At 33.8% G+C, this 13,088-nt stretch overlaps 1 protein-coding gene across 1 annotated transcript; it reads left to right on the forward strand.

The window, feature by feature from the left end:
* The first annotated feature begins 3,630 nt into the window (after positions 1-3,630).
* LOC106765276 (ethylene-responsive transcription factor RAP2-4-like) lies at positions 3,631-5,494 on the forward strand. The gene has a single exon (XM_014649843.2). It carries the CDS (start codon positions 4,150-4,152, stop codon positions 5,140-5,142), a length of 993 nt encoding a protein of 330 aa, XP_014505329.1. The 5' UTR covers positions 3,631-4,149; the 3' UTR covers positions 5,143-5,494.
* Positions 5,495-13,088: the final 7,594 nt, after the last annotated feature.

Here is a 13,088-nt window from a genome sequence, read left to right on the forward strand (position 1 = left end):
ATAATTAGCCTTTATTAGCTAATTCTTGTATATTTACTTTTCCTTTATTTAATTTAATTATTAGTGTTAAATATCAATTATTATAATTGATATTATAATAATTGATATTAAATTGGTGGAGTTTATTCCTTTTTAACTCTTTCCAAGTAGGTTATCAATTTGTATATTTATACTATTACAATCCAATGATCAAAATAAGAAATTCGTCCAAAATACTTTTCTACATGGTATCAGAACAGGTTTTCTGATCTTTTTCTACTCTGTTTTTGTTGTCGCCGGTGGCCTATGGCCGCCGCCACCGGCGGCCTCCTAAAAGTCTCTTTTTTATCCGATGTCTTTTATCTTCTACTTGTTCATGATGGTTTGGTCATAAACTTTTTGTCATTCACGATCCTCTTCGTTTTTTTATCTTCTTCAACATAGGACGTCGCTCCTTCCTTTCTTTTTGACTCCCATGGCCAACGACAACTCTTCATCTATTAGCAACCCTCATAAGCCATCAAAGCCATTCACTTGTGTCAACACCCAATTTCGTCCGGGTGACCAAATAATAGGACTTGATTTTTGTTGTTGTCTTATTTCATTATTTTGTTATTTTAAAAAGACAAAAAAAGAAACGAAGAAGAAAAAAAAAAAGCAAGCAAATTTTTTTTAAAAAAAAAAAAGGAAAAAGAAAAGAAAAAAGAGCATGAAAAACGGAAAAAAAAAGAAGAAAATAAAAAAAGGAAGAAGAGGATAAAAGAAAAAAAGCGAGAAAACAAAAGCAAAAAAAAAAAAAAAAAGACAAAAAGGGGGGTGCACGTGAAAAAATAAAAAGGAAAAGATTTGATTTTCTTGGAAAAATACCCATAATCCATTAATATTAATGCATGACATATCACTTTGGAATATTTTCGAAATTTGGTTTTATTTAGTAATAATTCGAATCAACATTATGACAATCATTGCAAGGAATAATCAAAAATAATATATTGATTGTTGTATTCAATTTCTTCCTAAAGAGAAAAATATGTTTTTTAATTTAATTCAATCAAGACCATTTATTTCCCTATTTTGCTAATTGAGAATTAATTCNCCATTAAGGCAGGATCACAATAATATTACAAATGTGTGTATATAAATAGGCGCTTAGCAAACAAGAAAAGGGAGAAGAGGATTGAATTTCAAGAAGAGAGCATAAGGGAACAGAAAAAAGAGAGAGAAAAAATTCAATTTCGAAAAGAGAGCATAAAGGAAAAAAAGAGAGGAAGAGAAAATCCAATTTCGAGAAGGGAACAGAAAGAAAGAAAAGGGCTTCGTAGTCATCCCTGGTTTTTATATCACTCCTTTCTTACTCATTGTTTTGTTTTATTTATTGCTATTGTATGTTGTTTCTTTTAGTCTTTATTATCATGTTGTTTTATTTTTATTTTTTTTCCTGCATTCTCAATTTTTGAAAGAAACAATAAATGTTCAATAAAAAGGATTTTTTTTTAAAAAAAAAATGGGTAAATTTAAAAAATAATAAAAGGTGATTTTTTTAGTCTTTCTTTTAACCGTTAATTTTTTTTTTAATTTATTTTCTACCTCTTAGACTATCCTTAAAAAATACATACGTTGTTTAAATATTTACATGAAACATTATTTTGATATTAAATAAAGGTAATAAAAATGAAAGATAAATAAAATAAAATAAAATAAATAGTAAAAAACTTTATTTTAAAGGTTTAAGTACAGGTGCGACCATTCTGTCGGCCTTGCGCTGAAAACCTTTTCTTCTTCTTTTAAAAATCAACTAAAATTATTTTTAAAGTCTAAGCGCAGGTGCGACCATTCTGTCTGCCATGCGCTGAAAACTTTTCCTTCTTTTAAAAAAACCAACCAAATTATTTTTAAAGTCTAAGCGCAGGTGCGACCATTCTGTCGGCCATGGGCTGAAAACTTTTCCTTCTTTTAAAAATCAACTAAAATTATTTTTAAAGTCTAAGCGCAGGTGCGACCATTCTGTCGGCCATGCGCTGAAAACTTTTCCTTCTATTAAAAACCAACGAAATTTATTTTAAAGGTTTAAGCACAGGTGCGACCATTCTGTCGGCCTTGTGCTAAAACCTTTCTCCTTTTTACAAAGACATCGAAACACTAAAACATCCTTTTTCAAATAAACAAACAANCTCTCAACTAGAACTACGTAACCCTGATTTCTCATTTTGAGAATACGTAGGAGCAAGGTCAATCCTTGTCGGGCACACAAAAAGAATAAAAATATTTTTGTTTCTTTAGAATTTTATTTTCAGGGATAATTAAACATTTTGAAAAACCACATCTTTATTCGTGTATTTTAATTAAAGGTACTGCCTTCGGGCAGGCGTTGTAGGGTGCTAATACCTTCCCTACACGTAACCGACTCCCGAACCCAATCTTTGGTTTTCGTGGACCGTGCTTTATCATTTTATGGTTTTTCCGTAGTTTTTCAGAATAAACTATGGTGGCGACTCCAACTCTTTTTTTCAAAATGTTTTCTTTTTTGGGTCGTCGTCCCGTCACGATTCCGGTTGCGACAACTTGCATCACCCTTAGCACTGTCACCAAGCTTCTACCCTTAAATTAGTTGAAGCTCTTCTTGATGGCTATGATCTTCTCAAATATCCAGATGAATCCTTTCCTGCGGCGTCGATGACGATCTCCCTCCACCACCGTTGTACCTCTAACTCCAAATCCTGCTTATCAAACCTGCGTCGACAGGAACCTCAAGCAGTTAAAGGAGTGTCTCCACACGGTGTCTAAAGATGCAGATTGGGCGTTCCTCAACTGAAGCAGAACACAAAGTCTCTTTGCTTCATCCTTGGTTTGACTCATTACTATTCAAGCTGCATCTCTCTTCCAAATCGTCCAACTTGTGGGAGGATATCAATTATAATAATTAGTTTTAAATTAGAATAATTAGCCTTTATTAGCTAATTCTTGTATATTTACTTTTCCTTTATTTAATTTAATTATTAGTGTTAAATATCAATTATTATAATTGATATTAAATTAGTGGAGTTTATTCCTTTTTAACTCTTTACAAATAGGTTATCAATTTGTATATTTATACTATTACAATTCAATGATCAAAATAAGAAATTCATCCAAAATACTTTTCTATAACCTGACAGCTCTGCCGTTAGTGAACTTAACGCAGTTAGCAAAAAGGATTACTTTGAACAGTTTTTACAAAAAGTAAGACTTAAGTGAATTTTTGAGAAAAAAAGGGACAACTTTGAACAAATCCTCCCAAAAGAGGAACCAAAATAGATATTAAACCTAAAAATAATATACTCAGAGAGTTAGTTACCTGCTAACGCTGGGGAAGAGAAAAAGGGATGCTTGGAATTGAATGAAGAGTGGGGTGTGAACGCGCAAAGACACAGTCAAACTAGCTTCGCAGGAACGTTAAAGACAGCCACACCTGAAGGATGGCGTGGCCACGTGTCTTCTGCAGACAACAACCGGCGCGTGTCTTTCATTCATTGGCTCCCACGTTAATCATGACTTAGCTGTCTTGCTTGTTGCCAAAATTCGCCCCAAACTACCCCTTGTCACTGCCATTACACTTTTCAATTAATTTACCACTCAACATTCATATTCAACTTGGACTCCTCCTATATAAGCACACCCACTTTCAACCACAAATCCAAGAGTGACCGAGAGATTCTCACCAAACATACATTTTCTTCCTCACTTCCCTTTTCTCCTTCAAAATTTCTGCGCCTCTCACTTCTCTTATCCTCTCTCTCTACTCTCTCCCTCCCCCCTCTGTAACGCCCCGCTTCTCTGAATCCCTTTCTGTTAATCATCTGTCTTTCAGCGCGTGATTTTTTGGGTTTGCCTCTATTCTCTCACAGAATCAAACTTCAAAGGATTTCTCCAAAGCCAGGTGTTTTCAGAATCGAGATCCAGGTTTTTTCTTTCAGTTTTTTACTTCAGAATCATTCTTTTTCTTTTCTCAGCCACGAGGGTTGTTTTTGATCCCTCAAAGCTCTGTTTCTTTTCTTTCTTTTCTCTTCTGAATTTTCTTCGGATTACAGGGGTTGTCTATTATAAACCTCTTCCAAGCTTTTTGAGTTTTCAAAATTTTGAGTACTGGAACGAAAATTTTATCCAAGATTTGTGTGTAGTTGGTAATTTTGTATGGCAGCTACGATGGATTTGTACAACGGACAACCACAAGTTCAGTCGGATCCATTCAGAGGTGAGCTGATGGAAGTTCTAGAACCTTTTATGAAAAGTCCTTCCACAACTCCCTCTTTATCTTCAGCAGATTCAGCTTTACCTTCAACATCGACTTCTACTTCATATTCCTACTCTCCTTCCCCTCTCTCACTCCCTCCACACCCTAGTTTCTACTCAGACCCTTCCTCCTCCTACCTATTCCAAACCCAGACCCTAATAGGCTTTGAGCAGCAACCCGGTTCTGTTCTCGGGCTCAACCACCTAAGCCCGTTTCAGGTTTCTCAGATCCAGGCTCAGATGCAGGCTCATAGCCAGACCTCCCTCTCCCTCAACTTCCTGGGCCCGAAGCCCGTGGCAATGAAGCAAGTGGGTGGACCTCCGAAGCCCACCAAGCTGTACCGCGGGGTGAGGCAGAGGCATTGGGGAAAGTGGGTGGCGGAGATCAGACTCCCCAAGAACCGAACCAGGCTCTGGCTCGGAACCTTCGACACTGCCGAGGAAGCCGCTTTGGCCTACGACAAAGCCGCGTACAGACTCCGAGGCGACTTCGCCAGGCTCAACTTCCCGAACCTCAAGGGGTCTTGCCTCGGCGAGTACAAGCCTCTGCAGTCCGCGGTGGACGCTAAGCTCGACGCCATTTGTCAGAGCCTGGCCGAAATGCCGAAGCAGGGGAAGACGGAGAAGGGTGCCAGGGCATCATCCAAGAAGTCAAAAGCAGCTCGGAATTCGAACCAGGATCCCAACCCGAACCTTGTTTGCAAGGCCGAGCCCGAACTTGAACTTGAACCCGAAGCCGAACCTGTTCTGTCTCCTGAAAGTGATGGTTCTGTGGATTCTTCTCCGCTATCTGATCTCACCTTTGATGTCAGCGAGCCGCAATGGGAAGATGCTTCTGCGTATTTTAACTTGCAGAAATTTCCTTCTTATGAGATCGATTGGGATTCTCTCTGAACACATGTTTTTTAAATGTTTTGTGGGTAATGATGATAATAATAATTTAGTTTAGTAGTAGGTGGTAGGGGCTACGCTGCAATTTGAATTTTTGAAGATTGCAGTGTTGCATATCTAGGATTTGGATAATTTGGTTTATTTTATTTTTATTTTTATTTTTTATTTTGGTTTATCTTTGGAACATTGACTGTGAAGTCAGTATGTTGTAAATCTCTCTGCCTTGGCCAGCTAGTTTTTTTCTTGCTTGCCAGGGAGAATGACTTAGGTTTTTGTCCATGTTTTGTTGTTCGTCCTACTATGTAATTCAATTCTATTTGCATCTCAATTTACATTTATACATATGTGTTGTTTAGTTTATTTTTAATAACTACACTACCTTGTTTCTAGTTTCAATCAATCCAGTGATGTATGATGGATAATATAAAAAAGAACCGATACAGAAGTGAGCATCACGATTCAATATTACCAGCAATAGGTTATGCATCACCCCAACTGTTTGACAAAAAAGTTGTAGCTGTGTTTAATTTATGCTTTGCAATTTACAATTCCATCCAAGATTATTTTCAAGCTCTTCGATTACGAAGATACTTGTTCGCAATTTTCATGGGATAAATATGGAAATGTATATAGGCACATGTCAATAATAGCATTTCCAAAAATTCAATTTCATAATCAATAATTATTTTCAAATGAGACACTAACTCACGCTGGTACTCCACATGTGAATAATGTCCCTTTTGATTTGTGTTGTTAAAGGTGCAAAACACGAACCATGTGAATGTGTCGGAATTGTTCAACGCAGATTTTAGGTTCAAAATCAGAAGCCTTTGAAGTTGAAATTCTCATTTTGCTTGGTTTGGTGTAACAGTGATGCTTTCCATTTTCACAAGAGTAATAAAATTTTTCACCAAGTAAATTCTACGTTTTGAAATTGTGTTGGAAAAGGAAATTGAACTAAACCCAAAGCAGAGCATGGAATCTGTTCACGTAGCATAAAAACTCACCTTTTTCCAGTTATTCCATTCAGTGAACCTTGGTTGGGAACGGAGACACAACCTCTCTATTATCAAAAACTTTGTCTTTATCTTCACAGATCGATACAAAACAAAACTCCTTTCACATGAACCACCATCACATTTCCCCCCACAACACAACCGAAGTGAAAGTGTGCTAACAATTTCTACTTTTTTTTTTTCTTTTTAAAAAAATCTTATTGTTCCACCAACATTATATATAATATTAAAGCTACTATAGGAGTGTCAGTAGGATATCTGAATCTCTGAATCTGGTACTTAGGTTAACGAGGTAGTCTTTTCAGTTAAATTATTCTCTTATGTTTAAACCTTAAAAAGGAGTTTTTTTTTTTTTTTTTTTATATTTATTTAGTTTTTGTATTTTTTTATATTGAAAGCAACATTGTAAAAGAGCTTACTCATAGGTTTTATTAAGATGCAAACCAAAACAATATAAGAATAATAGAGAGAAATCATGAACTAAAACTTAGTTAATCAGTATCATTGTTCTAAAACAACCTGATCTAACATCTTTACGTACTCAACTTTTTAAATCCTCCCTAGACATACTAAGACCCTGGCACATGTACTCATTGAAATGCGCTATTTCATATCTTTATTATTGTTTGATACTTTGGATTTCATTGTTTAAGAATGTGATGCTAACATTTATTTTCTTGACTATGTTTTAACTATTTTTATACCATTCGTCGGTGTGGTAAAAGATCAAATGAGACCCGATTGGATTTGAATTATTCTCTTTTAGACTAATTTAGATACTTTACTTTAACATCTTTTACTTGATGTTAATTACAATGTTATGTATATAAATTTTATAATTTTTAATAATTAATGTAGAATACATATCATATTAATATTGATTATTTACATTCCGGTGAATTCAATATAAGTAATTTAATTTAGTGAATTTATTAGTTGCCAATAGAAAGGTTATTTGAACTGAATAAGTGAACATTAATTTGGTCTATTAAGAAATAATAATATTTTCGAATAAGCTAAAATTTAAGGTACCATTACGATTCCAATACACTAAATTTAGAACAATTCCTCATTTTTCTATCTGAAGAGAGAATGGAAGTCTTAGAAATAATAAAGCCACTTGATTAAAAAAGATCATAAAATTAGATATTAGTCGTTCCTATCAAATACACAATTTCGATTGAGTTTAGCCAAACTCTCTTTTGTTTGATTTATGCATATAATTTCTGTGTTTTTGCATTAAGATTTTGAGATAATTAGCTTGATGGCTGTCTGTACTAATCTAACTAATACGGTCTTAAACAAAAAATTTACACTCTGAAGAAAATTTCTACCTACTTGAACTAGCTGGAAAAACTCGAAAACCATCAATTTTTAATTGAGGCTAATATTGAAGATGACAAGACTATCAACTTGAGTAGGGACAACAACTAATACCAAATGAGGTTGAAGCAAAGTTAGGTAAAAGAATTCATCATTTGAGAAAAGAACTGAGTGTGATTTTGGAAGTTATTGAAAAATTGAAGTTCCTTGAGAATTTAAAATTCTCAAAAGTTAGAAAGGAGGTGCAAGTATTTCTATATAATAGAGGAGAGAAATTTGGCACAAGATAAAGCTAATTGCACATCTATATATAGCTCAATAGCAACTTCTTTACAATTATAACAACTACATATATCTCAAAAAGTATCTTTTTTAAAAGGAATTATTTTAAAACCAACGATCTCACCGTAAACAAATAACAATATAATATTAAGTGAGTGCAAAAAAATATTTGTATTGCTAATGTGTTCTATGAAATTTATTCATATTTCACAAAATATGCTTATATAATTTTAAGTTCTTATAAAATATTTAAGACTTTTATCCAACAATTGACTATCCAAATAATTTTTCTTTCAAAGTTACGGTCCATTATGAAATATAAATGTAGAGTTGGTGAACTTATTTTTGTATGAGAAGTTTTACATAATATCTGTTAGACCCTTTTCTATTATAATTTTATTTCTTTTCCTTTTATCTCATCTAACTACTTTTTTTCATCTCACGTTTCTTTCTCTTCTCTTCTTATTTTTCTTTGTTGTGTAAAATTAGACAAATACGATTGATTATTAACTCATTATACTTAGCTTAGAGACAATAGGATGTAATTATGTTTTATTGGTTAGTTTGTTTACAATAAGTTGCATAGACAAGATTATGAGAATACCAAAACAATAAATCAACAAGAATAAGGCTCTAACGTCTCGCGCTCAACGTTAGAAAATAAAAAAGCTAACGTTAGAAAATGAAAAAGCTAACGTTAAAAATGACCGATGATCTTTTTGTAAATAAAAGTTCATTTAAGACGTCGAATTTAGACTTGTCCGACGTCAATTGGTTATAAGACATCATATATTGAGAATTCCAACGTCCTATTGGGTAAATTTCACGAAAATGCTTGGTGCAAAGGTGAAAATGTACTTACGTATGACATCGAATACCCTAAGAAAAGTCTTCAAAAGGTTATAAGACATTGAATACCCTAGAATAAGATGTTATATGTTAGTGAATTCAATGAAAATTTGGGCAGGAGATTGAAAATTCATTAACTTTATCTTAGCGCGAGACTCTATTATCTGCTCAAACTTTTTCTCGAACGAAGTTTGGCGACCAACACATGTAATATTTCTTTTATTTTATATAAATGCATGTTGATTAACTACTTTAGGTATGATTTTTGTTTATTTTGACCGATTGTTTTGGTGTTCTTCTTCATAGGCGCGTTGTGCTTTCTCTCTCACTGACAACAATACTTTATTCCAACGAACCCACCTTCAAGAAGGTTAGTTTTCATTTTCAAGAACTTGTTTGTTGTATATTTTAGGCTTAAACCCTTCCTTGGTCCTAATTTTTGTATGGAAATCTCCATTCGGTCCTTATGTTTTCATCTGTCTCAATTGGGTCATATTTTTTGTAAAAATGAACACATTTTACCCTGACCGTTAAATTGTTCCAAACGGCGTTAAGTTGGGCTGACGTGTTGCACTCTGATGTAAAATTGTTTTCTTATGTGGAATTTTTTTAAAATTAAGAATTTTTTAACTAAAAAATTTATTCCTAATATAATCAAGAAATTTGTTCCTAATCGAACCAGAGGCTCACTCCCTCTCATGTACCTCGTTGCCGGTTGCCCGTCACCGATCACCAGACCTCTCCCATGGAAGAAATGGATAATGTAATTAAACCAATTCAATCATAATTGAACCCAGAAAACCTAAACAAAGTTTCAGACTTTTGCTCCCAATTCTCGAAAAATAAAACCCAGCTTGAGGGCTCTGTAATGTCTTCATCACCCAATTTAAACACTGATCGTCACCTGAAAAAGAGACAAGGGCATGAAACCCATTGACCAATACCCCAAATAACAAAAAACGCTAAAAGATAGATTCAACATCTAGCCACAACCATGTTCAACCTCCAACCACCAGAAACCCCAAAGCCATACCCAATAAAACACGGTGTATCGTCGGTGACATCGCCAGTGCCAGGTGTGGATTCTGATTAGAGGCGATTTGATCACGACCGCTCGAAATTCGCATAACAGAGTGCGTTTTGGCCCTCTCCGGTGATTCCTTCGGTGCCGCCATGCAAGACAAAGAAAGGAAATTTGACATCAGAGAGCCTTTGATTGAGGAAGTCGGTGACCCTTAAAAGTTCGACAACGGTGCCCAACTTGGGCTTTCCGCGATACCTCAAAGGGTTCATGTTGGCGATGAGTTTCTTGCGGGGAACCTTGACGGACTTGAAGAGGAGATTGGGGGTGGGGACAATGGGGAGAGTGGGGAAGAATCTGACTAGGAAGGTGAGGATCTGGGGAATGGGTCATCTGGGTTTGACGCTGTCGGAGATTTTGCACATGGGGGCGACTAAAACGGCGTAGTTGAAGGGTTTCGGGGAGAGGAAGTTGATAAGGAGGTAGATGGTGGCGCTCATGGACTCGCCGAAGAGGAGAAACCCTCTGCTGCTACTAGCTAGGAAGAAGAATGAGATAACCTTTTTTTTCTTGTTTTTAGAAGAAAGCCCAAGAGGTTTTCTCTACACCAACATAAATTTCTTAGACAAAAATGAAAGGAATCAAATTTCTTTGACAGGTAAAAAATTCTTAATTTAAAAAAAATTCTAGTCAGCGTGCAACAGTCAGCCCAACTTAACGCCGTTTGGAACAATTTAACGGTTAGGGTAAAATGTGTTCATTTATACAAAAAATATGACCCAATTGAGACGGATGAAAACACGAGGACCGAACTGAGATTTGCATACAAAAATTAGGACCAAAGAAGGGTTTAAGCCTATATTTTAACTTGTTGAACCTCTTTGTTGTTCATACTACATTACACGTTATACATCCAAACTTTAGGGTGAAACCGAGAGTACATTCAAAACAACTCCAAATGACTTGAAAATTTGTTCAAAGCACCGAAATATCATGAGAAGCCAACAAAAAAAATTTTAGATCAATGTTCAAAGTCTAAGTATATGAAATATTTTTGCAATGTTTGGAAAAAACAAAAAAAAAAATTCACAAAAAATAGAAAATGACATTTTTTTAAGACCTAGAAGGAATAGCCGACAAGTTGGCTACCATGTGTTTGAAATTTTGTTTTCTACCCGAAATCCATATATAATATTAGCAAATCGACCAACTGGAGCAAATGCTATGGTCGTTTAAAGATCTATCGTAGTTGACTTTCCAAATAATTTTTATACTTCATAGAGACCCAAAGTAAGGGCTCCTGGTGTTCTTTTTCCTGAAGTAGGGGTTGTAAGGAGTGGTAAAAAAAATCCAACCAAAACCAATAACCATAGTTATCAAAACCAAAAATCACTATTTAATACTACTATTGTCATAACTTTTGTGCTTTTTCTTTTAGTTCATATTTCACAGTTCTTGCTGTATAAAATATTGAAAACTGGATTACATTTGTTGTTTCTCTGCTTTTTTGCACTAGTGTCTCATAAAATAGAAGAATAGAAAACAAAGAGTCTTAAATGCTAGGACAAAAACTCTAAGTCAGAAAGAACAGGTTTCCACACAACAAGTTTAATACACCAAGAGGAAAAGATGTAGACGATCCTCTGAAAGAAGTCTAACACATAGAAAATCATAGAAAGGTCAAACAAGACTATTAGAGAAATAGGAACAGTAAAAACCTAAACAAAAGCTGGATACAACATAAGAGAAATAAGATTAGGTCAACCTAGGAAAATACTTAGGTTGAAGCTAAACACGTAAAGCTTATCATACCCAAATTTTAAATCTCGGGAAAACAAAACAATGTCGAGCCAAACTAAAACACTCTAAAAGATTAAAACCTAAAACATCAAAGAAAACACAAGCAATAATAAATGTTGTATATATAAGATGCAAGATCTCATGAAGCATTTACTTAGTTTAAACGATACCATGAACTAAACTATTACTTCGTCCAACGATGAAGTCTTTACTCAACACTTGATATCTTTAGAAGAAAAGCTTAATTGTTATATGCTACCTCAACAGTAGGAAATCAAACAACACTTTGTTGTGCTGAGCAAGCATTAAATGACTTTAAATGCTCAATCTTCAAAAAGAGAACAACAAAAGTGATATTTGATTAATGAACAATACATCAAAATCCTAAAAAGATCAGTAGTAGGTATCAGTAATAAGAAAGACATTCACATAAGGCTCTTGTCTTAGGGAATCATGACATAATACCTGGTCTAAACAAATCATGAAAACAAAAAGTAAAACACCAACCAAGAAGGAGTCTCTTACAACTAAACAATATTAACTTCATTCATAAACAAAACATTAGAAAACATAAAAAGCTTTTGAAAACATCAAAGCAAACACGAAATAGGACATAAATATTGTACAAACTTCTCTTCTATCTTGCGCAGGAAAATTCCTACAAGCATTCATCTACCTCATCTTATAAGAATAAAAATGAACGTTGGAAAGAAGAAGATAAAAGAAAAACTTATCGGTTTACCAAAAGTCGAGCCAAATGAGAAGTCAAATCTATTTTTGATAAAATCTTTGAAAAACACGTCTACTTGTATTTAAATTTTTAAATTTTTACTCCCGTTACATCCCAAAAATAAAATTGGGGTGTTACAAAGATCTTCTCAACTCGTTACATGTAATCCAAAGTCCAACTTCAAAGGGAATTGTTTCTGTTGATGGTCAAATCAACCAAGTCTGTCGAACATTATTAAATGCGATAATAATAAAACATAATTAATTTATCTCATACACTGTGTTATTTATATCATTTTTATGAGCTTTTTCCTAGATGAGTCTAGTCCATATAGCTAATTATTTTGATTAACTTTGGCTAATACTTTATTAATATGTTTTAGTCTTTATCTTAACTTATACTTTATTGCTAGTGTTAATGATGAGGCCAATATAATGTTGTTTTGTTCGAATATACTTTGACCAATTACATTTTTTTCTAGATGGCCGAGATTTTTATCGATATAAAATAATTCAATAAAATCTAAAAAGTAAGTAGATAAATGTTTCTTTGTACAAACGTGGGGTTACTATTTCACGCATCCATAGTTGAAAGTCAACCTATAAAAAATAATTTATGAAATTAAGACACCACAAAAATTCAGCAAGAACTTAAAATTCTTTATTAAAGATTTATTAATGACAAGTAAATATGACAAACAACATGACTATCCATTAGATAGTAGTAACTAATCGCTTAATCATCGATATTTACTTAAAAATGAATATTTGTCCTTTTTTATAAATTCTCAAAAATATTCTTAAAAGTATTTAAAAATTTGTCTTCAAATTCAATTTAAATAAAGCAACATTATAAAATATAAACACAAGTTAAGTTAGTTCACCTAAACATTACAATGCAAAAAAAAAAAAATGTGCGTAAAATTTTA

The sequence above is a fragment of the Vigna radiata genome, chromosome 6, assembly GCF_000741045.1.
Source record: "Vigna radiata var. radiata cultivar VC1973A chromosome 6, Vradiata_ver6, whole genome shotgun sequence".
Lineage (NCBI taxonomy): Eukaryota > Viridiplantae > Streptophyta > Magnoliopsida > Fabales > Fabaceae > Vigna > Vigna radiata.

Bases quoted from the DNA above. Each gene is read 5' to 3' on its own strand.
- LOC106765276 (XM_014649843.2), top strand. From the start codon at position 4,150: ATGGCAGCTACGATGGATTTGTACAACGGACAACCACAAGTTCAGTCG.